Genomic DNA, 27,994 nt, shown 5'->3' with positions numbered 1-27,994 from the left:
AAGGAAAAGAAACGGCCAGTTATTATCATTTTCTGCCTCTTAGTCCAAAGATTAACAGTAGTGTGCTGTCTTCATCTAGGCCCCTGTGTATGACTGGAATCCTGAGATCCAGGGAATCATCCTCAGCGCACTCAACTATGGCCCAATCTTGGCGCCAATCCCTAGTGGTTATGTGGCTGGAATATTTGGAGCCAAGTACGTGGTCGGTGCTTGCTTGGTCATTTCCTCAGTCCTGACCCCCTTCTGTCCACTGGCAGCTGACAGTGGAGTGACCTTGCTCATAGTCCTTCGGGTTGTCCAAGGCATACCAAGATTTTTACTGTGAGTAGATCATGGGTTCCAAAGTGACCTCAGATACTAAGAAGGGAACTTTTATTTTTATTTTACAGACCATGGTATTAACAGGTCAGTTTTCAATTTGGGTCAAATGGGCTCCCCCAGTGGAAAGGAGTCAGCTCATCGCCATGGCTCAATCAGGTAACTGGCACCCTAATTGTCAGCCCTATGCTGCATCACCAGACAGCTGCTGAGTGGAGGAGCGGGAAGTGACAGCAGGTTGTCTGGATTTCAGCTTTTATTACTAATCGCTGGGAACTCATCTTGGTTGAGTTTCAATCTGTAGGAGGCATAGAGAGTCCCAAACCTGACGCCCTCATGTGAAATACCCTGACTTCTTCTGTAGGAGTAATGCTGGGAAGCTTCGTCATCCTCTCTGTCGGAGGCCTCCTCTGCGACACCATAGGATGGCCTTATGTCTTCTATATCTTTGGTGAGTTTGTGCTCCTCTGCCTCAGAATTTTGGTTTAGGACAGAGAATGATGGGTGTGCTTTCTTGATCCAAGTCATCTCTGGTTTGCCAAATCCTAACGGATTTGGATTTTTTTTAAAGATTTATTTCTTTATGGAGAGAAGAGCTGGGGTATAGCCCAGAGGTGTGGGGGATGAGAGGATTCACCAGAGACAGGGCAGGGAGCAAAACAGGCAGATTGACCGAAGTTCACTGCTGAGGGGAGCAGCAGGCCAGTCAGGAGAGATCTGCTGCACCACGTAGGTAGATCCCCGAGGGCCAGCAAATCGAACTCATGCTGCAGAGGCTGCTGATTGCTTCATAGGTTGAGTCTTAACCCCTTGCGCCACCAGGGAGGCCCCGTATAGATTTTTTTTTAACTGAAGTTTGTTGCAGCAAGGCAACACCACACTGACAAAGAAACGGGAGTCATGGAGCAAACTGTTCTAGCAGATGCTACCAAGAAGGCAGAACCTTGCCTTTTTATGGAGGGAGTGATTATGCAGAATATTACTCATGGCCGGAGGACAAAGAGAAAAAAGCCAGGAAGAAGGAATGCATGTTTAGGTTAACTGCACTTTAGGAGAGAGGATTCTGCGAACCCAATTCAGATTTACAGCCCAGTTTTCTGGCCCAAAATTAGAGACCAAAATCAGACTTTCTGACCTTGGCTTCTGGTACCCATCTTGTTAACAAGGCATTCCGCTGATGTCTCTCTGGGTGCAAAGTTACATATCAGTCAGCGGCTCCCCAGGCATTCCCGGTCCTGCCTGGTGACATATGCTCATTGTCACAGGAGTTTATGCATCAGCTCTTGCTTAAATTAAGAGGCGCCTGTAATGCCAGGATGGCACAGAGTAGGTTTTCCATAATCGGAGCAGACCAGGTAAATGAGAGTCCAGGAGCCCTTGGTGGCTACCTCAGGCTTTTCCTGAGCTTTTACATGCAGTGCAGCAACCAGGTACACGGCAGGCAGGGGTGCTGGGTGGTGTTGGGGGGTGTCAGGAAGCTGGCAGGCCTCCCAGCCCTTGGTGAATCTTCACTCTTTCTCTTGTTCTCTCTCTTGCCTCTGCTTCTCTTGGTGAACATATCAATACTGCAGTCATTACTTACAAGAGTAAACAATATAACAAAAATAACAAAGTAACAAAAAGCAGGTGCCCCCATCAGGCATGCAATCCTAATGGTGCAGGGCAGAAAAGCCTGAAAATTACTTACCCACATGCCTCTGCAGGGTCAGGAGTGAATTGATTGGTTGGGCCTAATGGGCTTTGTGCCCATAAGGCTGAGCTGCCTAGCCCACACGGCAGCTTACGCAGTCTTTCATTCTAGGAGACCCACGGAAGTGGATAATGTCAGACCTCATCATGAGAGACTGCAAATCACATTTAAGTTCAGCGAACTCGAGCATGTAGCTAAAATAACCGGATGACTTTAGAGACATCATCACATTCTCTTCAGTTTCTAAATTCAACCCAAAGAAGGACGCCACCTGGGTTGCTTCATAAGCTGTTGAAAAGGTTATCTTGGTAGGATTATAGTTTTAGCCAGGCTTACTTATTTCATACTTGTTTTAACATTCTCTTAATATTACTCAACCAGGAAAGTGTGGGAATGAGACATGATCATAGGTAAAAGTACTGAGTGGAGTAGAGAATCCGCCAATAGAGGAGGCTGAGCAGGGCAGACCACGTGAGGCTCAGGAGTGGGTGAACTACACAGAGACAGAAATTTTCAAAGTCACACTGAGTATTCCAGGGGCAGTGGTCTACTACTTTGCAATATTGTCCATACTCAGTCATGGATGGAACAGTCCATCTGCTTTGACTAATGTTTGAGGGTATGTATTTTTACAATGTTCTTTTAAATCCCATGTGCAACCTGCCTCATCTAGTGGGACCTGGAGGTTCAGTCTATTGGTGTTTTCATTAGAGGATGGTGCTCTTACTTCGTGGTTTTTATTTATCAGGTCATGGTTTTTAGAAGAAAATATGTTAAGTGTGATCACTATGGCACATGAATCTACCAGTGTTCTGTCCTAGAAATTTCAAAAAGAATGGGCTACAAAAAATATTCAAGCCATGGGAGAGGATGCTGGGCTCATGATTTGAGAAAGAGCAATAGCATGTTTAAGACAGGAACTCACTAAATACCCATGGAATCTGTTAACATCCTACATTATTAATGTGCTATTACACCAGTGCTAATTTTCACGTCTATCCCTCCATACTTGATTTTAAGTTTCTTGTTGAGAAAATTGTGCTTTTCCTTCCTAAACTCTCAAAATCTTAACAAAATCTTGGTGTTTATGGGTTGCTCTGTGTTTGTGAAGGATGTGTCATTCACAACCAAGCAAGTAAAGAGAGCTCTTGAGATATTCTTAATGACCTAAGAAGGGACTTTTTAGATGAATTTTGTTTTCAGAGCATACCAATAATCCTGTGTTGGCAAATTCTGGATAATGTTTGTATTAGGGAAAATCCATCTGTTGAAGATGAATTTCAAATTTACAAATTTCCCGGGTAATCACTTGCACATATGCCTGCTGCTTAGTCTTCAGTGCTAGAGGTAGTGCTTTTGGAAGGACTAAATGATGGAAGGAACTTTGCAGAAGTATTGCAAAACTTTGCAGGAGAAGAATTCTTCCAGTACTTCAATGTGAGAAGGTTTGTAGCAAGCAAGGTAAGCTCACTAGTATTTCTAGCAATGGTGCATTTCAAAACTGCCCCAACTCTGCTTTAAAAGAAATCATTTGTTCTCCCCTTTTGGGCAGCTCTGTTCTCTGTGTCTTGTGTCTGCCTTGGGTAATTTAACAATGGGTAATTTGGACCATGTTCCTCCTATGACAATGGCTAAGACTTTAGAAGAAAATTGGAAACAATATTGTGGTTCTTAAAGCATGGACTAGCAAGTTATATGTGTGACCAAGGCCAAAATCAAGTGCTGGGAAAGTCCTCTCCTCCAGCGATAGGTGCATGCTAGACTATGGATGAAGACTGGGGTCAGTCACTGTGGACCACAGGATGCACCCCAGGTCAAAGTCAAATTGACAGTACTAACTGGACCCTCTTCTCCCAGGTGGAATAGGCTGTGCCTCTTCTTTGCTCTGGTTTCTTCTTGTCTATGAGGGCCCTGTGAATCATCCGTTTATCAGCACTGGTGAGAAGGAATACATCATGGCTTCCCTGGCTGAACAGGTGCACTAAGCAATTCCTCTGTTATCTCCATGTCTGTCTGCATGTGTTAGAGGTGAGATGTGCAGTGGAGCAAAGCTCCTGGCTTCTAATAGAGGGGGCATTGTCTTGTGCTTTCTTCTAGGGCAGATCTCCAGGCTGGTCTGTTCCCATTAAGGCTATGATTAAATCCCTGCCACTGTGGGCCATTTTAGTGTCTGCATTTTCTCTACACTGGCGTAATTGTATCATAGTAACATATACACCAACATACTTCAACACTGTACTTGAAGCTAACTTCAGAAATGTAAGTACAGAGGAAGTTCATTCTGTTCCTCTGTTAAATGCTTCTTTATAAAATTTTCTGTCTTTTGTTTGGTTCAAAATTCAAGGATTAGGCCCAGGATGGTCAGGGAGAAAATGCAACCTGGTTCACTTGAGTTTTTGTTTGGAGACTTTGCGTCACTGAAAAGAAATCTTCTTTTAATGGGAAGAGAGTGGAATGGCTCTAGGACACACATGCAGAGAATGCCACACTTTTTAAGAGGCCTAAGCAAAAACATTACATTTATTCTGAACAACAACTCCAGTGAAGGCACTCTGTTGCATGTAAGCAACAAAGTTTAATAAAATTGTGTTTATCTTTAAGAAGTTTGTGGCATAGGAATCAGAAACACACTGAAAGTAAGACATGATAGTTGTTATATAAAAAACAGTAGGAATTTTATTTAAAGATTTATTTTATTTGGCCTCCCTGGTGGCACAGCGGTTGATCGCTGGGGTGCGAAGCTGCCCGCAGCCTCTGCAGTGCTGGTTCGATCCCTGGCCACCACCGAGAGTCCCACATGGCGCTCAGACCTCTCCTGCCTTCCGCTGCTCCCCTCAGCAGTGTGCTTCGGTCCTTCTGCCTGTTCTGTTCCCTGATCCAGCTCTGGTGAATTCTCTCACCCTCCCACGCTTTTAACTCTACCCAGTGCTTGTATAAATAAATAAATAAATCTTTAAAAAAAAAAAGATTTATTTACTTTTGTACAAAAACTGGGGTATAGGCCAGATGCACGGGAAGGTGAGAGGATTCACCAGAAACTGTGGGGAACAGAACAGGCAGACTGACAAAATACGCTGCTGAGAGGAGCAGTGGGCATGACAGGAGAGGTCTACTGCACCATGTGGGGCCCTGCTGGCAGGCCTGGTTCAAATGGGCACTGCAGAGGCTGCGGACAGCCTCACAGCGCAGCACTCAACCGCCTGTGTCACCAAGGCAGGCCCAAATAATAGGAATTTTTTAAGAAAAAACATTTCTCTCAATTTTAACATATATAGACTAAGTGCACATATGTGTGGTGCTCTCTGATTTTCTACTCAATGAACAGATTGTTGATTGGCTGACAGGAGCTTTTCAATTCTTGCTAAATGGATATTCTAATACTGGGAAGGAGGGTATAGATCTCACTGAGAGGTATATTCACATGGTCATTGAATTATTGCTTTTCTCACCCTTTGGAATCAAAAGCAGTGTCCCCAGGGTGACTGGGCTCCCTGGTGAAACATGGAAAGGGATAACAGAGATCTGGCCTCTTAGCAGAGGTCAGAGCCTGGGGCTCCTGCACACAAGGAGGCTGGTGTGCTGAGATCAGTAAGTCCAAAGATGGGGTAGGAGGACCAGAAGCAGATGAAAAACAGAACACAGGCCAGGGAGTGAGAAAACAAGACATCTAGAGAGCTAGGGCATCAGAATGAGAGAGGGATGTCCTACAGCTGCTGTTGGGGATGATCTGTCTCTGGAGTGAGGCTACGTGGGCTCTCACCCTCAGACACCAAGGCTGAGGAGGACCAGGATGAGAGTAGTTGGAAAGAGAGTTGAGAACTCAGTGCCCTCCCAGCACAGGAAGTCAAGAGACCTGAACTCGTTGCTCTCAGGGTAATTTCTCACTAAGTCACGTGACCTCGATGGTCTCGGTTTACTCATCCATTAAATGAACAGCTTGGACCAGATCAGAGTGACATGCTCATTGTCTGGATTATGTAAACCAAACGGTGGTCCTCTGTCCTTATTCTCTTTATTGGTCATTTAAAATAGAAGCTGAATTGATAATCACAGGGTTCCCCATTTTAAAATCTCTTTTAAAATATGAAAAGTCAGTTGGAATATCTTGCTGTCTTCCTGTTCCCAATCTCCCCTGTTCTCCCAGCCCACTCCACACATAAAGTTTTTAAGAGTTTCTCAGAATTTTTCCCATTGTGCCTTTTGAGAATCCAAGCCTACAGACATGAATATTATTCTCTAAACCATTTTAACATAGTCCTTACATACACATTTTTCCCTCTCTGCTAATTGTGTGTTCATAATTATTAGCCTATTTTTGTAACAAATTTTCTTCTTTTAAATATCTTTTTTACAGGGAAACTTTATATATGCAGGAAGAATTAGTGGTTTTTTACCCCTCAAATTGAATTTTATGAAACTTGATCCACAAGCACTATTATTATGTTGACTCACACCAGTAATGTGGAATTTGTGTTAGAGGGATGAGCATGTAATGAATAACCCCAGATCTAGACAATCTCCCCGCAGCTCTGTCTTTGTCATAGTGAGGGGTGATGACTTGTCCCTCACTCCTCTCCTTCCCAGACTGGGATCATGTCAGCTCTGCCGGTATGTGTTGCCTTTCTCACCTTAATCCTTGGAGGTCAACTCGCTGGTTTTCTCCACTCCAGAAATATCCTTAGACTCAACACTATCAGGAAACTCTTTACTGCCTTAGGTAAGAATGGAGGTGAATGGAGGGGTATGTGGGGGGCGCCCATGGGGCCTCCTGTTCACTGTGTTTATCCTCCTGCCAGGGGTTCTTGTCCCATGTGGACTCCACCTGCTCCTGCCCTGGGTGAGATCCAGCCAAAGCACCACCCTTGCCATCTTGGTAGTGTCTCCCATCTTCCGCAACTTGTGTGAAGTAGGAGTTCTTCTCAACATTGTGGATATTGCTCCTCGGTAGGGACTCTGCGTTATCCTCATAGAAACTCAGTGCAGGTCCATCGGCATAACCCTGCTCCAACATATAGATCAAATATGAGTGACACATGAGACCTGTCACGGAAATTGTCAGTACTATAACTAATTCCTGGAAACACCCAAAGATGCTCTACTATATCAAACTTAGTTTTTAAAGTGAAAACAGGAGTAGACAGTGGCCACAGAACAGCCCAGTGAGCGGAGACTCCCAGCGATATCCCTCCATGGGGCATCAACTGTCACATAGGGTGGGTCCCTGAAAGGACTTGGAAACGCCACAAGCCTAGCTCATGTAAAGTGATTGCAGGCAAAGGGTGCGGACAGCAAGAGGAACACTTACCTTGATACAGGTCAATATCAGAGGTCAATGAACTTTACCCTATAGCTGCCAGAGACATTTCACAATAAAGAAAACACACTCATCTCAAATAATGCAGCAATATTTGTGAGAAATACCTTTTCTCAGGGGAGCCATGTTTTTTAATGAGAAGTCTTTTATATTCTGGGAGAGAGATATTTTATACACCAAACCTGGATTCTAGAAGATCAGGCTCCATAGCAGAGTCCAAAGAACATAAACGAGCTACAGGGCCCTAATCTGTATATTTTGTATAAACAGTATTGAGAAGTTAGTACAGGTGACCTCCTCGAAGTCTCCAAGTAAGTGCAGGATCCTACTATTCCCATCAGGACATTTCATTCAGGTTTGGTCCAAAGTCAGCACCGCCCCAGGTGTCCTCAGTGGTAAACACAGAGTTGTGACAGATGAGCTGAGATTAATCTTTTATTTCCAGTGAATGTTCTCTCTGCCTCTGTTTCTGTCTCCCAGGTATAGTGCCTTTCTCAAGGGACTATCGCAAGTATTTTCTTCCTTAGCTGGAGCCATCTCAACTACCATCACTGGCTATTTCATAAATCAGGTAAGAAAATGTTCTCATGAAATATTCATAGGCCAAATCTGCATTGTCACCCAGTAGAAGTCAGACTAAGAGTATTTTCATTCCCTCCTCAATGTGGCTTTCACAGTTTGTGAAACACAAGTGTGTGAGGGGAAGCTGCCATGGTTTGGTGTGGAATGCAGGAGAATGCACAGTTTTATGAGTTTATGCTTTCTGAGATTTTAGAAGATGCATTTCTCATGTACTCAGCAAATTTTCTAGAAAGAGTCTTGACCTTTTTTTTGATGACAATTTCCTTTAAAGAATTAGTTTATCTCTTGGCATTTTATGTCCCTTCTCCACCAGTTCCTTGATGAGATGTAGAGTGACTCGAAATTTTCTCTTCAGTGAGAGTGGACAAATCCCAATTTAGGCAGACTGGCAACCTCGTGATGGTGGTGATGTTGTGTTTGGAGTCTGTTGGGTGGAGTGCAGGGTCCTTGGGTTCACTCTGGGAAAGGTTTCACCAGAGCTCCTGTTTCAGCAGCACACTGCAAGTTTCCCAGGTGAATTTTTCACAAGACAGAGATGGTAGTTATATTTAAAGGGCAGGTTTATTAGGGAAAGGTCTTACGGGGCAGGGAGAGGGGCAGCCCAGACCCCGCAAACCTGCCTGCTCTAAATAGGTTCTGCCATCCACTGCATCAAAATAAAACATATGGGACTTTAATGAAAAGGAACTTTAATACAAATAGGAAACAATACAGGAAAGACAAAGAATATAGTTTCTAAATCAAGCACCCAAAGTTACCTGTCCCCTCATGGGTAAAACTCCATCCAAATGGGATTGGCCCAGAGCAGGGCCCAAAAGTCTGCCACAAGTCTAGAGCATCTTCCAGTGGGGACCCACAGAAAAGGATCAGAAACAACCAGACAAGTCTGGGAGGAAAAGAGCAAAATCAAAATCCAAACAAAAACCGCCATGGTCACCTTCCCATGGGTCTCTCACCCACATCTGTGTCACCCAGTCCACGACCAAAAGGCCAGTGTAGTTTCTCCAGATGTCTCTCTGCTCCATGTGCTTCCTCCAGGGCTCCTTCTGGCTCCATCCTGCTTCCTTCCTTCCTCAGTCTCCTCTGCAGCTTCTTCTCTTCTCTTTAGCTCCACCCTCCTTAGGGTGGAGCAGGAAAACTGGAACTTCCCCTTTTCCTGGGCACCACCCTGTTACAAAGGGACAGAGAGTAAAAGACACTTACATGGACACAAGCGGGCAGGAAGAGCTGCCCCAAAATGGACAGGTTTGCTGGATGGATGCAGGCGGGCGGCCCTGAGGAGAGCAGCCTCCACTGAGGTAGGTGAGTGCAGAGAAGTCCTGGAAGGTACAGGTCATGGGCAGGCAGGAGGCTGCTGCCCTGCAGAGGGAGAGAGTTGGTGAAAGGAAGCACCTGCATAGTCACAGGTGGGCAGACGGACTGCTGCTGCATTGTCAGGGCTGTGTTAATTTTCATCATTTTCAGGGAGGGGCTCATATTTGTGGGTGGGTGGCTTGTGCCCCTGACACTCCCTTTAGCAGTCTGATAGTTTCTGGGTATTGCACCTCTGGATCTGGGCGTTGATGCCTAAGGGTTTTGGTTTTCATAACTGGGTTAATGGCTTATACTCATCCCCTCTACCCCTACCTCCTTATGTGAGTTAGGTTCTTGACCTTCTATCTACTTTCCAGGTTTTCTATTATTCTCCATCAGTGGCATCTATATGAATCCATCTGCCAGATTGCAAATACCCCAGTGGGCATTGGAAAAGCCACATAAGACCTATAGAAACTTACCTGCATTATATTTAGGAAAGATCATACATCTATTGATAGAAAACTCTTTCTGGGGAAGGATTCCAAAAATACCATTTTTCCCTAGAAACCATCTTCTTAGATGCCCAGAGGGTGAGTTCATGAGAATAATTCAATAGTGGGTTGAGAGCCTCTACAGCTAGTATAGGGCGATTGTTGAGCCCTAGTCCTATTTTTCTCTCTTCCTCATAGAAATCACCCATCCTTTTGGATCCATATCTGCATCTCTGTCTCAAGTGTGGCTTTCTGGAGTTCAGAAAGGGCATTACTTAAGTTGGAGGGTGAAACAATGCAGTGGGGAGAAATATTGGGATGAGGCCAGAGTCATAGGGGGTGAAAGATTCACCAGAGACAGAGGGAGAACAGAAAACAGATTTATTGAAATACAACACTAAGAGAAGCAGCAGGTGGGAGAGGAGAGGTCTGTGCTTGTAGGAAGACATGGGACTCCCTTTTGTAACCTGTTTCGCAGGGCTTTTCATAAGTGGGGAGTTGATTTGAGCAAGTTACTTCTGGGATGTCTGGTCTTGGGAACTGACATTGGACACAAAATATATCCTGGCCCTGCTTCTGCATTCATAGTCAAAATGATCAGTCTTATGGCCTGGTTCCCACAGCAACCTTATCAATTCCCTTTGTCTATTCGTTTTTTAAGTAACCTGCATGGGTGTGGGCTTAGTTTTTAGCCTTGTTAAATGATAACCAGACACAAAAGAACAGCAATTCTTTCTCTACTTGGACAATGCTGCTGGCATACTTGCCCAGTCTGCTGGTCAATTGCCTTTGGCTTCTGAGGTGTCAAGCCCTGATGTGTCCCTGTGTTTACAATTTCACCAAAGATTGAGGAAGCAAATCAGTTTCTAAAAAAAAAAATCTATGGCCTGCTTCCTGTTCTTTATAGGTTGTCCTGGGGAAGACTGGAAGCCGCTTTGCTTCTACAACATTCCAAACTCTGGGGCTCTTCCAAAAGCATAGTGGCTATCTGAATATATGACAGCTGTTATGCTTTTTGCCAACTTGGAGGCCTTTGGTACAGATTCCACCTATTGAGCTGAATGTGCCTCAACCAAATTGGTATTTTCAAAGATTGACCCCTCAGAAATGACAGTGAGATTCTGGATGAATCTCAGAGGCATTAGCATCTGTATGCCAAACAAAGACAGGATTAGTTCTTGAAACTTCATTCAAATTATTCTGCAATTTAAGGGTCAATTCATTGGATGCAATTATGGTGAGATTCAGGTCCCTTAAGTTTCTCTGGCAGCAAAGTGCTGGGTTCAAGCTATCAATTTTACATCTAAGAATCATTATTTTAGGGAGAGTAGGATTAGCTCATGTGAAGTAGACCAGTTTGCTGAGGAACACTATGTGTGTGTGAGGTTGGGATCACTTCTGCAGAGTGTGGTGTATATAGAAAACACGATATATTTATCCATCAGAGCTTCTTCTTAGTTCAGCACCAAGAATTTGCTGCAGATATGGTTCTTAGGCAGGAGGGCAAGTCTCCATTAAATATAAGAGCCCTAAGGGCCATTGGAGATCTCTACCTTGAGTTCAGACCCCAGAGGCTTTACAAGGAGGGGAAAAGATTTCTCCTAGTTTGCATGTCCCAGAACTGGGGCTTCAGTTAAGATTTATTCTAGTGTTGACACTGCTGTTTTGTGGAGAACCTTGTTACCACCACCATCTGTAGTTTTCTCACTCTGAGAAAAGGCATCTAGGAATGTAATGGCATGCAAGACAGAAAGAGAAGCTACTGAAGGGATCTGAGTCCTCATGGGAATCCCTTGACTTTCTGCTTGGACTTCCCCTAATGAAAATTACTGTAAAGTGAACAGATTCTCTTTACTTCCTTGGAACAGTACTAATCTAGTGTTAAGTTTAGTCTCAAAAACTAAGTCAGAATCTTCCTCAAGGTCTCACAGTACGATATTTTGCATAACCCAAGTATGAGTTTTCTATTTTTATTTTTTATTTTTTTTGATGCATCTGTTTTACCACTCTTTGTGGTTTAGAGTTATAGGATCTCCCCCTTCAGATATTGTTACTATATCACATTCAACATCAAAAACATCTATAGTCCTCCACCATATCCAATAGGACCTTTTTAGTTTTATTTATAATCTTTGATACTTAATTTTCTGATGGAGAAAATATAGGTTGACAACACTGTTGGTAGTTTCAAGGTATAGGCTCTCAGGCAATGTGACTGGTTTAAACCTGCAGGATCTTTGTTCTCTTTAGAAATCTCTGGATCTCTGGTGTTGACACTTGTGGCCACAAGGTGGCAGGTTGTCCTCGTCTATTTAATCATTTGAATGCATTGCAGCTTGGTAATTGTGGTGGCTGTCTCTTTTTCTCTGGCTTTGAATGTTTTAGGTAATTTGCCAACTATGAAGACCAGCATGCTAGTGGGTATTGAGAGCAGAGGCGGTGCCTGCCTCTTTACCAGAGTGGTCAACTTCCTACAGAGTCTAATAATGCCTGGTCCATCAGTGGGTGCTTTAGGTGGGTGTGGAAGGATTCAGGTACCAAACTTCCTGGCCTCTGGAGAAGGAGGATAAAGGAGCGCTGCCTCGCCTGTTTGTTCATCAATAATGAGAGTGGAGGTGCTAGTGGATTGTGCTCTGGCTTTGTTAAGTAGAAATTCTTTTCGTTTTAACTTTTTTAAACATCAGTAATGGCAAAGACATGACCTTATCATTTCTTCTCTTAGAAACTTCTAGGTATCAGTGGAAATAACTGTCCTAGTGGCCTGTTTTAGTTTTGAGCAGTTCTTCTAGCTGCATCTGGAAATAGAAAATTTGACAATTATAAGTGCCCCACTTGACCTCTTCAAAGAAATTTTCTGTTGGCTAATTCCTCGCACCAAGGAAATAATTGCCACTATTCCCTCCATAAATGTTGCCCATAAACCCTACAAGGGTGGTGATATGTGGTGCATCCCCTGCCACTCCTGCTTTATTGGGTTTTGAAGTCTCATTTCCCATAGTCAGCCTTGCCTAGCTGATTTCTAGCTGCACTTTTTTAATCTATGTGCGGGTATAGACTGGCTTCGTTGGTGTGTCCCAGGGGGGGCTTGGCCTTTACCTGTCTCAGTTTACCTACAAACTACTTCAGTCAACTGTAGGAGCTCAGTGTGCAGAGGATCAACCCTCATGTCACGCCCAGGTGAGCACAAAGCTGTGTGAAAATGCTCCCCCTGGAGGACCGCTCACTAGTCATCACAGCATCTAGTCTCAGCATCCTCTGGTGGGTTTGTACTTGCATAGACACAATGGACACGTGGATCAGAGGGAGCACTTGGCCTTTTCCTGTGGAGACAGTCAAGACTGCTCCGGTTAGTTGGTCATTATATTCTAGCAAATTTTATCTTTCCGCTCAAACAGAATACCCATAACCACACGCAATGGACCATCCTGGGACTAGATTTCCACACTGGGAGCTGTCTGATCTGGGATAAAAATCCTTAAAATCTCTGGGATTGTCAACCAAACCTGGAGTCACATGACCTGGCAGTAGTCACCAGTCACCATGTCTGAGCTCTGAGGAATCAAATAGAGTCAAGGTCACTTGCTGGAGCCCTGAATTTGGGTCTGCTCCTGGGGTTCAGGCAAAGTCTCTGAGACACATGAGGTCCCATGTCTTGATTTAAGGAAATTGAGTGAAACACAAAAAGGAATCAACACTGAGGACTCAAGCCAAGACATAGCTTCCAGAGAGCTCTGGGAAAACTCTCAAATTCTGAGCCTCATAAGAATTTTATAGTTTCCATGGAAAGGAAATCATTTGATATTTTCAAGGATTTTTCTAGAGACTCTCTAGACAGGTGTCCCATTAATATTTTTATTTGATATTGTCTGTGCATTTAGTTAAACAAGGACCTATGTTCGACTTTATCCTGCCTAGGTAGAGACCTATATTCTGGGAACTAAGGGTTTTATTTTCCAGGAGAAAACATTCTTTTTGTTCCTGACTTAGTTTCTTATCAAGGCCAGTCCAGCTGTTTCTGTAGGCTGTGTCCCTTAGTATAAACCAGGATGAGGAGTTTCCTTATAATTGCTTATTTTAACTTACACCTTTAATGTACAGTGTGGTTATCTATTGTGATTTGCCTGGACATTTGCATTCCAAGGATGTGGCACTTTTCAACTGAAGCCTTAAAATTTTCAGGTGATCTACAAAGGGTAACCCTACCTCTGAAGGAACTTATCAAATATTTACAAAATCTGTGAGATGCTGAGCAAGTGACAAAATAAAGGAAAAAAATGCAAGAACATGCTTGCGTGGGCAGGCCCATCAATGGTCATGCAGACACCCCTCTCACCGTTGAGTACATGGTGTTTATACATTTGTACAACCTCCCATGTGGGAAATGCTTTCAAGGTTGTCAGAATATATAGCAGATAAATAGGGCGTTTCCTAAGAATATTATTAACTGCCTTTATGTGAAGACATATCTCTAGGCTGGTCACGTGAGTATATTCTGTGAGCTCCCTGAGGTTTTCTACGAGTAAGTCATGAATATGATGAAGAATAGCAGAAAATTCTATTCCTCGTGGCATCAAGTCCCTTTCTTTGTTTTTCCTTGGTGGTGCTGTTTATTGGTATACTATCTGAACTGGAAAGAGAAACCGTTGCTCAGAATTTAAATGATCAACTAATGAGTGCATCATTTTGTAAAGCTTCAGTCCTCTTCTTATCACCGAGGGATACAAGCAGAAATGGATGTTTAAAAAGGAAATCCTCAAGCTGATATTGTTCCCCTTTTCTGACTCATTCACTCATCTATGAACTCATTCATCTATTCAACAACTGTTTATTGAACACTAGTATGTGCTGTATATTGTTTTAGTGAATAAAATAAGACAAATACCCTGCCCATGAGAAGCTTATTCTTTAGGAATGTAGCCAATGAAAAGTGAGGGAATGAGCAAAATAGAGAATTCAGTGAGTGATAGAGTAAGTGCTAAGAAAGGTGGAAAGCTGGAGTGGAGAGAGGCCTGGAAAAGGGGTGAATTTCAATGTTAGGTTGATGATGAAGGAAGGACTCATTGAAAAAGAAGCATTGAAGCAAGGGAACAAACAAGGAGCAAGTCAAATTGCTCTTTGGAGAGGAACCTTCTAGCAGAGGGAAAAGCCAGTGTACGAGAAACATCCCTGCAAAGTACTGGAACAAGCGGGAACCCGTGGGTGTCAGAGCAGAGCTGGAAGTGGGAACAGTAGGCCAGGACACCAGGGTGCCAGAGCCCTTCTCAGCCAAATGGGAAAAGACTAGAGGCCATAATCACCTGTACTTCTCACCTCAGGACTCTGAGCATGCCTGGAGAAACGTCTTCTTCGCTGCAGCTGCTGTGGACATAGCAGGCCTGGTCATCTACCTCATCCTTGGAAGAGCCAAAGTCCAAGATTGGGCGTAGGGTCGACATTCACCCATTTCTGAGCAACCACCTGGTGACACTTCATATCCTGGTGATTAGTTGTGCCTCAACTGCCTCATGGAACCTTCCCAGTCCATGCCTGTGTGATGGGCTAGCATCCAACTCAACTGACTTGCCTCCAGTATCTTGTCAGGGAACTTGGCATGTAAAACTGGGAGTGCTGCCTGTCTATGTACAAGAGGGGTGGGGGAGAGCCTAGTTATTTAACTCTGGGTGCCTGAAAACATAGGTGTATCTGAATTTCCATGCCTTATGTAACAACAGGCAGGGATGAACCAAGAGAATATGCTTAGTGAAACAGTAAAAAACGGAAAGACCATAAGATTTCACTCACAGGTGGTGCATGAAGAAACCAAAACAAATAAACTAAATAAAACAAAAACATAGACCACATAGTAGTAGTAACCAGAACTGAAGGGGCCATATGTAAAAGGTGGAGTTAGACCTTTAGTGGGGATAGGTGGTCTATACAGTTGTTGATTGTGCACTGAAACCTATAATATGATAAGCCTATGTTATGTCAGTTACATTAAAAAAAGTGGGAAACACCCTTTTGGCTTCAGAAAATGGTCTGTGTGCAACTTTATTGTCTTCAGTAGACAGGATGGGAATCTCATGTTCCCGTGTGAGTTGATGAACAAATTATATATCAGAATGAGTGTTTTCAATAATCAAATCAAGAATGTAAGTTTGTTACTTACATTTTTGTTACCTAAGAGTGCTTTGTAAGTGGAGGTAGGGAGGAAACCAGACTTTCCATCTTCTCTTCACTGAACTGGGTCAAAGGTATGTGCAAGCTCTTCACATGCCCTGTCATCTGCTGAGCAATTCTGTGTAGTGTTTTCAGGGAAAGGCTGGAACAAAGTCAAGGTGAGCCGCTTCACCTATCCCTTGGGATAGGTTCAATAATGTATCTGTGTTAACCACCTGATATTGATGGTTGGTTTGTAGTTATGTAGGAGAATAGAGTTTTGAAGAAAACATTGCAGAAGTGTTTCCTGAAGGACGAGATATTTGTGCAGGGCATCATGCCAGCAGCTCACACTTGCGGTTAAGCAAAGGTCCTTTTTACCTATTGTGCAACTGTTCTGTATTGGGGATATTTTGAAATGAACCAAAATAATGAGTAACTACATTAATGGCATTAATGGCATTCCTTTAAATCATGTTCTTTTAACTCATGGGCTTTGATTTTAATATTAATAGCAGTGTAACCAGGTATGTGGTAAACATCTGATCTAACACACAGCAGAGTAATTAAATCCAGAGCCATGAATCTGGAAGATGGTGGAGAAAACCTACTCCTGTTTATGTCCCAGGAACAACACTGTTTACACAGGGAACCCATGTTTGTGAGATATTTTTATCAGACAAAACTGCACAGCTTACACAGTGGCATTGCCTGGTTTATCCTGATGCTAAGAAATTGAAAACTAAATATATTTCAAAATGCTTTTAAGGTTGTCAGAATATATAGCAGATAAATAGGGCTTTTCCTAAGAATATTATTAACCGCCTTTTTGTGAAGACATATCTCTAGGCTGGTCATGTGAGTATATTCTGTGAGCTCCCTGAGGTTTTCTACCAGTAAGTCATGAATATGATGAGGAATAGAGAGAAAATCTATTCCTCATGGCACCAAGTCCCTTTCTTTGATTTTCCTTGGTGGTGCTGTTTATGGGGTATACTATCTGAACTGGAAAGAGAAAACGTTGCTCCGAATTTAAATGATCAACTAATGGGTGCATCATTTTGTAAAGCTTCAGTCCCCTTCTTATGACTAGGGATACAAGCAGAAATGGATATTTAAAAAGGAAATCCTCAAGCTGACATTGTCCCCCTTTTCTGACTCATTCACTCATCTATGAACTCATTCATCTATTCAATAACTGTTTATTGAACGTTAGTATGTGCTGTATATTGTTTTAGTGAATAAAATATGATAAATACCCTGCCCATGAGAAGCTTACGCTTTAGGAAAGTAGCCAATGAAAAGTGAGGAAATGAGCAAAATAGAGAATTCAGTGAGTGATAGAGTAAGTGCTAAGAAAGGGGAAAGCAGGAGTGGAGATAGGGCCCAGAAGAAGGGGTGAATTTCAATGTTAGGAAGATGATGGAGGAAGGACTCACTGAAAAAGAAGCATTGAAGCAAGGGAACAAACAAGGAGCAAGTCAAATTGCTCTTTGGGGAGGAACCTTCTAGCAGAGGGAAAAGCCAGTGTACAAGAAACATCCCTGTAAAGTCCTGGAATAAGTGGGAACCCGTGGGTGTCGGAGCCTACTGTTCTCACTTCCAGCTCTGCTCCGACATCCATGGGTTCCCTGATGCTAAGAAATTGAAAACTAAATATAATGATCTGTTGTCTTAATAATCTCTGCCTACTGTCCTTATAATATTACTTCTTTTTTTCTTACTCTCAGGAATGAAGTCTGCTTTCAAAATTAAAAAGTATAAACATGTCAAGAATCATAGCGGAGAAAAAGAAAGAGTTATCTCAATAGAAGCTACAAATACATTTCAAAATTCAATTTATATTCCTGTGTTTTGATTTTTTAAGCTCAAGAGAACAGAAAGAAAATTTGTTAAGATAACAAAATATATCTATTTTAAATGAAGAACCAACTTCACTATGTAAAAGGAAAATTGAGTAATGTCGTGACAAAAAAAGGAATACTTTTATTCCCTTATTCAAGTTTGTTCTGGCAATTCTGTTAAAGACATGAGTCCATGGTTGGGAGGAGGTTGGTGGTGGAGATAAAAATGTCAAAAGAGAGGAAACCAAATTGCTATTATTAATTTCAGGTGATGTTATTATCTACTTGAGAAACAAATAGACAACCTATAAAATTCCCAAAACAATAGCTTAGCTATAGTTCTTTTCAGGAAAAAAGCAAAAAAAAAAAAAAAAAAAAAACCTATATTATAAACCAGACAGGCTCAGGTGACAATTGGAAGAAATAGAAGATGCCAATGTTCATGGAAAACTCAAGAACCTTGTGCAAATACCTGTAATCAGAAGATCACCAAGATCATCTTGGTCAAGTAAAACATATTATGACACCACTTTATGGAGAATATCCCTCTGTAAACAGGTGGATAGTGGGGAGAGTTCTCAATAGGACAAGATATACTCTATCCAAAAGGGAATTTAAAAAGAGCAAGAGAACCCGCAAGGGGAAAGTGCTGAACGGAGAGGCCAGAGAGGATCAGAAACCACACTAATGCTGACTGGAAATTAGTTAGAAGTAAGGGACCTCAATCTGGGTTTGTAGAATGCAGGAGATTGTCTCAATTAAACAGAAGTTAAAATTAAACCATAAATCAGATAAATTTCTTTCATTTGGTAATGTAATAACTAAAGATTTTAGGTAATCATTTACTTTTGGAAGTGAGAAAATTTTGTAAACATTCAAGAATGATTCTAGAGATTATTTGAAGGGAATGAGGATGCTGCACTCCACCTTAAGGTAAGTCTTCAGTCTTTTCCCCTTAATATTCTGCTTTTGAGATGATTGATGGGGCTTTTGCCTCGAGAAAAATGGAAGGGTGTCATTTTTCCTGTCTTGGAGTAGAACTTGTTGGGTTGACCAGAGAATATCTTTATCCTGAGATACTTCTGAAAAACAAGGAAAAGCCACCTTTATTTTAAATAAGCAACCCCAGAAAACTAGGGATAAAATCATCTGATAGCTGCAGAGAACATATATGAAATATTTTAATCTGAAGGTGAAACAGTATTTTAGAATATATTTTATCTTATTTTTTCCAGATAAAATACTTATTATTGATTTTCTTTTTATTTATTTTTACATCATTGTTTATTTTTAAGCAATGTTTGCTTCCCCCACCTTCCCATCCTGCCCCTGGTGTAGTCCCCATAGAATTTTAGAGTATATTTTAAAGGGTTACCATCACATAATATTGGAAATGGGCTAAATTACCTGCTGCACAATATTTGTATGTCATGTTTGTTTTTCGAGTGTTGTAGAAAAAGAATTCGCTGATCACAAAATGCTCAACTTGGGCAGAAAAAGATAGTCAGCAGCACTTTATAAAAACAGAGTAGAATTTTCCAGTGAACTTTGTTTGGGAGGAAGTAAACACAGTGAAATCCCATATTTGCAAAGTGATTAACAGGTGAAGATTTGGGGTGCAAAGGAATTTTTTTGCAGCTAAGATTAAGACCCACTTGGTATGTTACTCATCCATAGAAAGTACTCAGTGTAGAAACTAAATTAACAGAATTTTGAGCCCTGGAGAATTCTGCATGATACCTTAAAGTTCATTCCCATTCTACAATGAGCTCTCAAATAGCAGAACAACATACACGTTAATGCGAATGAAATAGTCTCAGAGTCAGTCTTGGCTAGGGAAACTGAGTAAATTGATCTAAGAGTGGCTTAATGTCTTTGCGAGTTCCTCCTCATTTACTTAATCTCTAAATATGGGGATAAGGGAGATGCCTTTCAAGTTACAGTTCTACCCAAGCTATAAATTCATAGACGTGATATCTACTTGGCTATGTCCCATCTGCTGAGACTAACAGATACTTCAAACCCAACATAGCAAAGGTGATCTCTTCTTTTGCTTCTGGAAAGCTGTTCTCCCACCCATTGAACACAATGCCACTGACTCATTTGCTCAAGTCACCCATTAATTAGATGTCTCTAAATGGTCCCTCCTCTCCCTCTCCCTCACCCCGTACCCACCTCATTGCAATGTTGAATTCTGTCTTCAAAACAAATTCCCAGTGGGGTCTCTTTCACCGTGATCACTGTGCCAGGTCTCCACCAACACTTGCACAGGTGACTACAAGAGCCGCCTCTGTTTTCTCTTGGTTCTTCCTCCAAATAGAACACGACCCACACACCGGCCGTTCCTGCCCTCCATATGCCTTATTGACGGCTGCATAGTGTCACCTTAGCCACTACTTTGATTTTAACTGCATCATGACCTTGCTCACTCTGCCCTGGCCACAACATTTACTTTCTACCTGGGGAAAAAAAAAAAAAACAAAAACAGGACAAATAGGACCTCCCCGGTGGCGGAGCAGGTTGAGCACAGCGCTGTGAAGCTGTCCACAGCCTCTGCAACTCCAGTTCAATTCCCAGCTGGCCAGGGATAATCCCACATGGCTCAGCAGACCTCTCCTGTCTCGCCCGTTGCTCCCCTCAGCAGTGTGCTTCGGTCCTACTGCCTGTTGTGCTCCACACTCTGTCTCTGGTGAATCCTCTCACCCTCCCATGTCTCTGTCCTGTACCTCAGCTATTGCATAAATTAAAAAAAAAACAAAAACAGGACAAACATACTGGTTCCATTGCCTGGAATGCTGTTCCCCAGAGCTGCTTCCCTGTCATCATTCCCATGTCAGCCAATAGAACCTTTTCCTACAACCAGTGTCAGAATAATTGTTAGAGGTGGAAAGGAATTGCTCTCTGCTTCTGACGCTGGTTTTCAGCCACCCTCATTCTCGATTTCTCATAGCAAATGTCAATCTTATTGCTTTCGGTCAGTTGTGCATCTTATGAAGGCTCTGCTGGAGTGAAGCAGGAGTAGAAGATGACAGTAGAGTGAAGTTTGGTCTTTTCTGGGTCAAGATTACCTAGACCATTCAGTCTTTTGTACTCCCTTGGGAATTTAAGCTGTATTTCCTCCTTCTCTTTGAATAAAGCCATTGAAACCTTGAAAGGGATTGCATGGAATCTGTATATTGCTTTGTTAAGACAGCCATTCTAACCATGATAATTCTCCCAATCCACGAGAAGGGAATATCTCTCCATTCTTTGTGTTTTCTTATTTATTTTACAGTGACTTAATTTTCCTTGTACAGGTTTTCCACCTTCTCTTTTCAGTTTAGTGCTAGAAATTTAATTACTTTTATGTGACTATAGATGGGATTATATTATGACGTCTTTCTCTTCTATCTTGTTTCTATACACATGCACAAGTGATTTTTGAAAATTGGTTCTTGGAACCTGCCAAATGTGACTGTAGGTGATGCTTGTGGAGGTGGAGAGTGCAGTGTGGAGGGTTCCCAACGAATTGTAGTGGAAGACTCGGGTGCCTTGGTGATGGGTGTGGTGTGGAGACATACACTGAAGGAGAATGTAAATGAGGAATAGTTACTTCAAGTAAAGATATAATCATAACCCACAAAATTATGTCTACATATGGACATTTTCATAGTAGATATTTCAATAATAAAAACACTTTCAAAAATGAGTAGACATTAACAAATACCCAAGGTATTTGTTGAGGGAGAGAAGGAAGGCATGGGATACAAAGGACAGTGGGGGAATATAAAACAAAACAAGGACATTCTCTTAAAAAAAAAAAAAAGCACAGTTATACAATTAGAAATCTACTACTAATATAATATTGTAATAAGGTCAACACACCAGCTCCCACAACGATGTCATTTATATCAAAAGAAAAATGCTTGTTCCTTTCATGACGCAATCAGAGATAACATGTTGCATTTACTTCAATGCCTCTTTATCTGACCTGGATTCAGTTCCTCAGTCGTCTAGTCCTCATGACCTTGACCTTTTTGCAGATCTGAGGTCAGTTATTTTGTGGCATTCAGGTTTTTTAAATATATTTTCCAGTAATTAGATTCAAGATATTCATTCTTGGCAGAAGAACCACAGAAGTGAGTTGGTGCCTTTCTCTGTGTTTCATATCAAGTGGCACAGATGTTAATTTATCCCATTAATGGTGGTATTAAAAATGAATGTTTTTTTTTAAATAATAAATTTTATTTTTATATTCCCCCATACAATTGCAAACGCCCCATTCTGACCCCAATCCTTCCCCTCCCGCCCCCCACCCCCCAAAAAGTGTCTCTGGTTCATAGTTTTTTGTTGATTTTGATTTTCACTTTCTTATATTCATTTTCCTGGTCCCTTATTTAAGTTTTCTAGATTCCTGCTATGAGTGAGACCATCCGGTATTTTTCTTTTTCTTTTTGGCTTAATTCGCTGAGCATGATCCCTTCCAGCGCCATCCATGTTGCTGCAAATTGCATGTGTTTATCTTTTTTGAATGCTGAGTAATATTCCATGGTATATATGTACCACATCTTCTTGATCCAGTCATCGATTTTTGGGCATTTGGGTTGTTTCCAAAGCTTAGCTATTGTAAACAGTGCTGCTATAAACATAGGGGTGCAGGTGCTCTTTGGAATTGATGTTTCTGTGTCCTTTGGGTAAACACCTAGGAGTGGAATTGCTGGATCATATGGAAGCTCTATGTTTAGTAGGTCCAGAAATCTCCACACAGCTCTCCATAGTGGTTGGACCAGTTTGCACTCCCACCAACAGTGCAGAAGAGTTCCTTTTTCTCCACACCCTCGCCAACATTTGTTGTTGCTAGTTTTTTTAATATGTGCCATTCTCACTGGTGTGAGATGGTATCTCATGGTAGTTTTGATTTGCATTTCCCTGATTACAAGTGATGTTGAACATTTTTTCATATGTCTGTTGGCCATTTGCATTTCCTCTTCAGAGAAGTTTCTTTTTAGCTCTTCTGCCCATTTTTTGACTGGATTATTTTCTTTGTTGTTGCTGAGTCTCATCAGCTCTTTGCAGATTTTGTGATCAGTCCTTTATCATTAGTGTTGGGTGCAAAAATGTTCTCCCAGTTGGTGGGGTTTCTCTTTGTTTTTGTTATTGTCTCTTTTGCTGTGCAGAAGCTCTTTAATTTGATGTAGTCCCAGCTGTTTATCTTTGTCTTCACTATCACTGCTTTGGGTGATGTCTCTGTAAAGATGTCTTTGATGTGCAAATCCTGTAGTGTTTCGCCTATATTTCCTTCTATATATTTTATGGTTTCAGGTCTTATGTCTAGTTCTTTAATCCATTTTGAGTTGATTTTTGTGTATGGTGTGAGGTAGTGGTCAAGCTTCATTCTTTTGCATGTAGCGACCCAGTTTTCCCAGCACCATTTATTGAACAAACTTTCTTTGTTCCAATGCATAGTCTTTGCTCCTTTGTCAAAGATTAGTTGACCATAAATCTGTGGGTTTATTTCTGGATTTTCTATTCGATTCCATTGGTCTGTATGTCTGTTCTTGTTCCAATACCATGCATTTTTGATGATTATGGCTTTGTAGTATAGTTTGAAGTCTGGGAGTGTGATGCCTCCATTTCCTTCTGTTAAAAATGAATGTTTGATGAAGAGGTACATTGGGTGAGGTCTGGGGGTCCTGAGCACAGGATCTTCTGTCCTTGGGGGTTGGGTTTGCCACCCTTCTGAGACATGCATGTGATGCAAACTCTAAAACTCTTGTAAAAATTATTAAAAAATAAAAGGTGTTTGCCTTACTTATCTTGTATATAATGATATTTATAATAGACAGCTTTTCATATAATTTAATCCACTGGAATGCCATAGATAAACTTCAGTGGTAGGTAAGAGGTGGCTTATATATAAATATAGACTATTATATATTTGGTAATCAATAAATTCAAAGACTGGGCCTCCCTGGTGGCTCAGAGTTGAGTGCTGGTTTGTGAAGCTGCCTCTGCAGCGACAGTTTGATCCCTGACCAAGAGGCAAGGGTCTCACATGGCATGCAGACCTCTCCTGACGCCCAGTTCTCCCCTCAGCAGTGTATTTCGTCAGTCTGTTCTGCTCCCTGCTCTGGCTCTAGTGAATTCTCTCACCCTCCCGCAATACTGACTGTACCCAATGCTTGTATAAATAGATAAATAAATCTTTAAAAAAAAAAAGTAAAACTTAAAAAAAAATTCAAAGACTGTATCAAGTTTTACCATCCAGTTGCTGCCGATATCAGTTGAGAGACATGGGAATGTGGAACTGGATATAATACTTTAATTCAGCAGGACAATCCAGAACAGTCCAGGGCAATCCCTCATTTTAAAGAGGCAGAGGTGAAGAGGCAGGGTAACTGGGACCTTCCCAAAGCCACATAGTTATCCAGTGAGAGAGTCTGGATGACAAAGCAAGTTTTTTGAGCCCTAACTTAACAGAATTTCCAACAACAAAGCATTTCCCCCAATGCTTGGAAGACTTGGTGTTGTGTCAGATATATGATACTCCCTTCTCTCTGTTTGCTCTTGTGTTGTTTTATTTCAGTAGGTAAACTCTGGTAACTGGGAGAAGAGAAGCAGCATGTCTACTAGAGAAGAAGCCATGGCAACAGAGGGAGAGGCTTCTGAAGGTGTGAACTTAAGCGTGACTCCAGCACAAACCCCCAGGAAAGGTAAAGCCATATACTGGTCATAGATAAATCTTGGTCTATATCACTTTCTTTTCTTGACAAATACTGTATCTTTTTGCTACTCCCAACAGTCAAGAACTGTACACAAATGAAAACCATTTTTGTTGATAATTATTTAATTTATTAAGAGAACTTTGGCTATTACAGAGAACAGGTAGATAAGTCATTATTTATAGATGAAGGAAAAATCACAGAGTAGATGGTCAGGGGGGAAGTAGGAAACCAGGGCCTCCCCAGTGGCACAGCGGTTGAGCACTGGCGCAGCCTCTGCAGCACTGGCTCGATCCCCGGCCACCGGGCGAGGGTCCCACATGGCCCCCAGACCTCTCCTGCCGCCCGCTGCTCCCCTCAGCAGTGTATTTCATCAGTCGGCCTGTTCTACTCACCGCTCTGGCTCTGGTGAATTCTCTCACCCTCCCGTGCCTCTGACTGACCAGTGCTTGTATAAATAAATAAATAAATAAATAAATCTTAAAAAAAAAAAAAGACCAAAAAAATAGGAAACCAGTCTTGGGCTTTCTGCTTCTAAGTCCCTGAGGACATCCCTCTAGATCTCCCTGCTCATATTTGATTCAGGTCTGCTCAGAGAACCACTTTCCCTCTACAGCAGCACAGAGGGTTGCTTTTCCTCCTCCTCTCATCCATATTACAACTTACAGTTTTTGCTATACTATGTCATAGAGAAACTCTTGCTTAAACATGCAATAGCAGAGTCTATAATTTCAAGGAGAAGTATGTGAAACAGCAAAATAGACAGTATTAATGTGGAAAAAGTGAAACATATGAATGGCATTGAAATGAAAAATGCATGTGGGAACTGATACTTTGACAATGATATTGGCATTCATGCCAATAATGCTAGCAATCTATTCCTCAACTGATCTGCAGAGATTGAACATCAGCAATCATGAGGGAAAGAGAGACTGAAGAATTCAAAATTCATGCAAATTATGGGGAATAGGTAAATTTCAGAATTTTTGATGCAAATATAACAAACTTTTTTAAAGAAAAAGTCATCATCAAAAACCATTTAAGATCAGAGGAAGTTGTCATAAAGTTATCCCTTTTAAAACAGAAAAATCATGTTCTATTATATTCACTAGAAAACGTTGGTAAGATTTTTAAGGAACAGAAAATGCTTATTTATCTTGTGCAAAAGAAATCCAAATAATTTGTGGATCTTCACACTTAAAGATGTTGGAGTTTAGCTCCTCTCCACTTGAGTGAGGTCTGTACATGTGGCTTTTCCCGGGACACAGTGTGGACAGGGAGGAAAAAGAAGGCGCTTCATAGAGGAGAGACCTGAAAAATTCTACTGCAAAACAGGTCATCAAACTCCATGGCAACAATATGAATCATGGTGCTAACACTCAAACTTAATATGCTCTGATGGGAGAGCATCAGTACCCTTCTATATTCTTCTTCTTGATAACATGTGAACTCAGTTTAACCGTGAAAAACAGTGAGAAATGCCAAGTAACAGACATTCCACACAATACCTCACTGGTACTCTTCTAAGTGGGCGAGCTCACCAACATGAAGAAGGTCTGAAAAACTTGTAGGCAAAAGTAACCCAAAGGTGACATGACAATGAAATATGCTCTGGTGTCCTGAATGGTGCTGAGGGACAGAAGGAAGACACACACCTAAGATGTCTGAAGATGAAGTGTGGCATGCGTTTGTGTAAGTTCATTCGTTGTGACAAGTGTACCAAGCTTATGCCAAATTGTAGTAATAGCAGAAAGTGAATGTGCAGTATACAGACTTGCACTAGTTCCATAAGTGTGAAGCTTCTTTGAATAAGACTTACTAGGAAAAGTAAGATGGCTAAAGGACTGATCACAAAAATCTACAAAGAGCTGATGAGACTCAACAAAAACAAAGTAAATAATCCAGTCCAAAAATGGGCAGAAGAGCTAAAAAGAAACTTCTCCCAAGAGGAAACGCAAATGGCCAACAGGCATATGAAAAAATGTGCAACATCACTTGTAATCAGGGAAATGCAAATCAAAACTACAATGATATACCATATTACACCAATGAAAATGGCACATATTAAAAAACTAGCAACAACAAATATTGGTGAGGATGCGGAGAAAAAGGAATTCTCCTGCATTGCTGGTGGGAGAGCAAACTGGTCCAACAACTATGGAAAGCTGTGTGGAGATTCCTCAACCTACTAAAGATAGAGCTTCCATATGATCCAGCAATTCTACTCCTAGGTATTTACCCAGAGGACACAGAAATTAATTAATTAATTAATCAATCAATCAATCAACTCCAAGGGGCACCTGCAACCCTATGTTTATAGCAGCACTATTTACAATAGCTCAGCTATGGAAACAATCCAAATGCCCAAAAATAGATGACTGGATCAAGAAGATGGAATATTACTGAGCAGTCAAAAACTCCCTGTCCTTACAAAGCTACCTGGCCAAACAACACACATGCATGCACAAACTACATTTTAAGCTTTTATAAATAATAATGTGACATTTTTGTTAATGTATTTGCAAAATAAATCCTGTGTTTTCATTAAAATGTATTATTAAGAGTTCATTCTAAAATGTAAAGGTAGTTTCATATCATCAGTTAATTATTATAATGAAGTCCTATGAACTTATATAATACTCACTGAACTGCTTTGAAAAGTTCTATCTTTAACCCCATTTGAAGGATGAAAAATGAAGCCATGAGAACTCAATGACTTTGCCCAAAAACACACAGAAGAAAATTAAATTGGAGGGTCCAAATGTCTGACATCAGGATTAAAATATTTTTGATAAAACTCATGCATTTGCATCAAAAATGAAATACAGGAAAAGGATAGCTTGCCGCATAAAGGTACCAATCCCATCCACAACCAGCAGTTGGAGTCATTGAAAATCAGTCTCAGTGAACTCTGACATGGCAGGTGTGCCCCCTCTCAACCTTCCTATTTACCATTTTTAAAAAATGCCAATGAATAAAATTACCAGAAAATAACATAAATGCTATAAAAGGCAAAAACACAACCATTTTTCCCATTGGTTGCACTTAAGGGGTATGTGCGTGGTGGCGGCTTTTTATTCCTATATAAATCCAAAGGATAAAACAGATCAAAATGGTTAAGAAAAGGACTTATTTATGAAAACAACCATAGACACTTTAAACATTTGGACTTCAGTGGAGATAATTGTAAAATTCTGCCCTGGGAGAGAAACAGACGTGAATGCAAGGGGCATCATCTTGGTTCTTGGCTCAGAGAAAGCAAAGTTTAAATGTAGTGATCCTTCTTAGATTATTCTGCCCAATGAATATGGGGGAGATCCAAATTTCACTGTAAATTTTTGTGCTTGGGGAATGGGAGAGTCTCAAATAAAGGCTCCCAGAAACAAACTCACATTGGGGTCTGGCTGTTAACTCCTACCAAGAGTGTCCTTACACAACAGGAAACAATACTGGCCACTCCACCTGCATTGCTGCATGGCAGAAGCCAGAATGTGCAGCACCCACAAGCCATGAGGACAGGACAATGCAATCAACCCTTCAGCTCCTGTCCATCTCTATCTGCACAAAACTCTGGGATCACCACAGGGCTCTCATGCAACACTGGCACATTTTGTGCAAGA

At 41.5% G+C, this 27,994-nt stretch overlaps 2 protein-coding genes across 2 annotated transcripts in view; both read left to right on the top strand.

Moving 5' to 3' along the window:
- Positions 1 to 15,117, top strand: part of LOC311167726 (putative small intestine urate exporter) — a gene marked incomplete at both ends in the record, with an annotated part of 45,271 nt that extends 30,154 nt beyond the window's left edge. Inside the window, 8 exons of the mRNA XM_084228775.1 lie at positions 80 to 313; positions 390 to 477; positions 683 to 769; positions 3,866 to 3,984; positions 4,106 to 4,199; positions 6,805 to 6,952; positions 7,803 to 7,893; positions 15,007 to 15,117. Of these exons, the coding sequence (XP_084084901.1) occupies positions 80 to 313; positions 390 to 477; positions 683 to 769; positions 3,866 to 3,984; positions 4,106 to 4,199; positions 6,805 to 6,952; positions 7,803 to 7,893; positions 15,007 to 15,117 (972 nt within the window). The remainder of the gene's footprint in view (positions 1 to 79; positions 314 to 389; positions 478 to 682; positions 770 to 3,865; positions 3,985 to 4,105; positions 4,200 to 6,804; positions 6,953 to 7,802; positions 7,894 to 15,006) is intronic.
- LOC311188423 (putative small intestine urate exporter) overlaps positions 1 to 27,994 on the top strand; it is a gene marked incomplete at both ends in the record, with an annotated part of 161,112 nt that overhangs the window by 122,629 nt on the left and 10,489 nt on the right. The gene's annotated exons all lie outside the window — the stretch shown is intronic.

Source organism: Talpa europaea (genome assembly GCF_964194135.1).
Source record: "Talpa europaea genome assembly, chromosome: 2".
NCBI classification, from domain to species: domain Eukaryota; kingdom Metazoa; phylum Chordata; class Mammalia; order Eulipotyphla; family Talpidae; genus Talpa; species Talpa europaea.
Note: the sequence above shows the minus strand (reverse complement) of the source record. Positions and strands in the feature narration are given on the sequence as shown.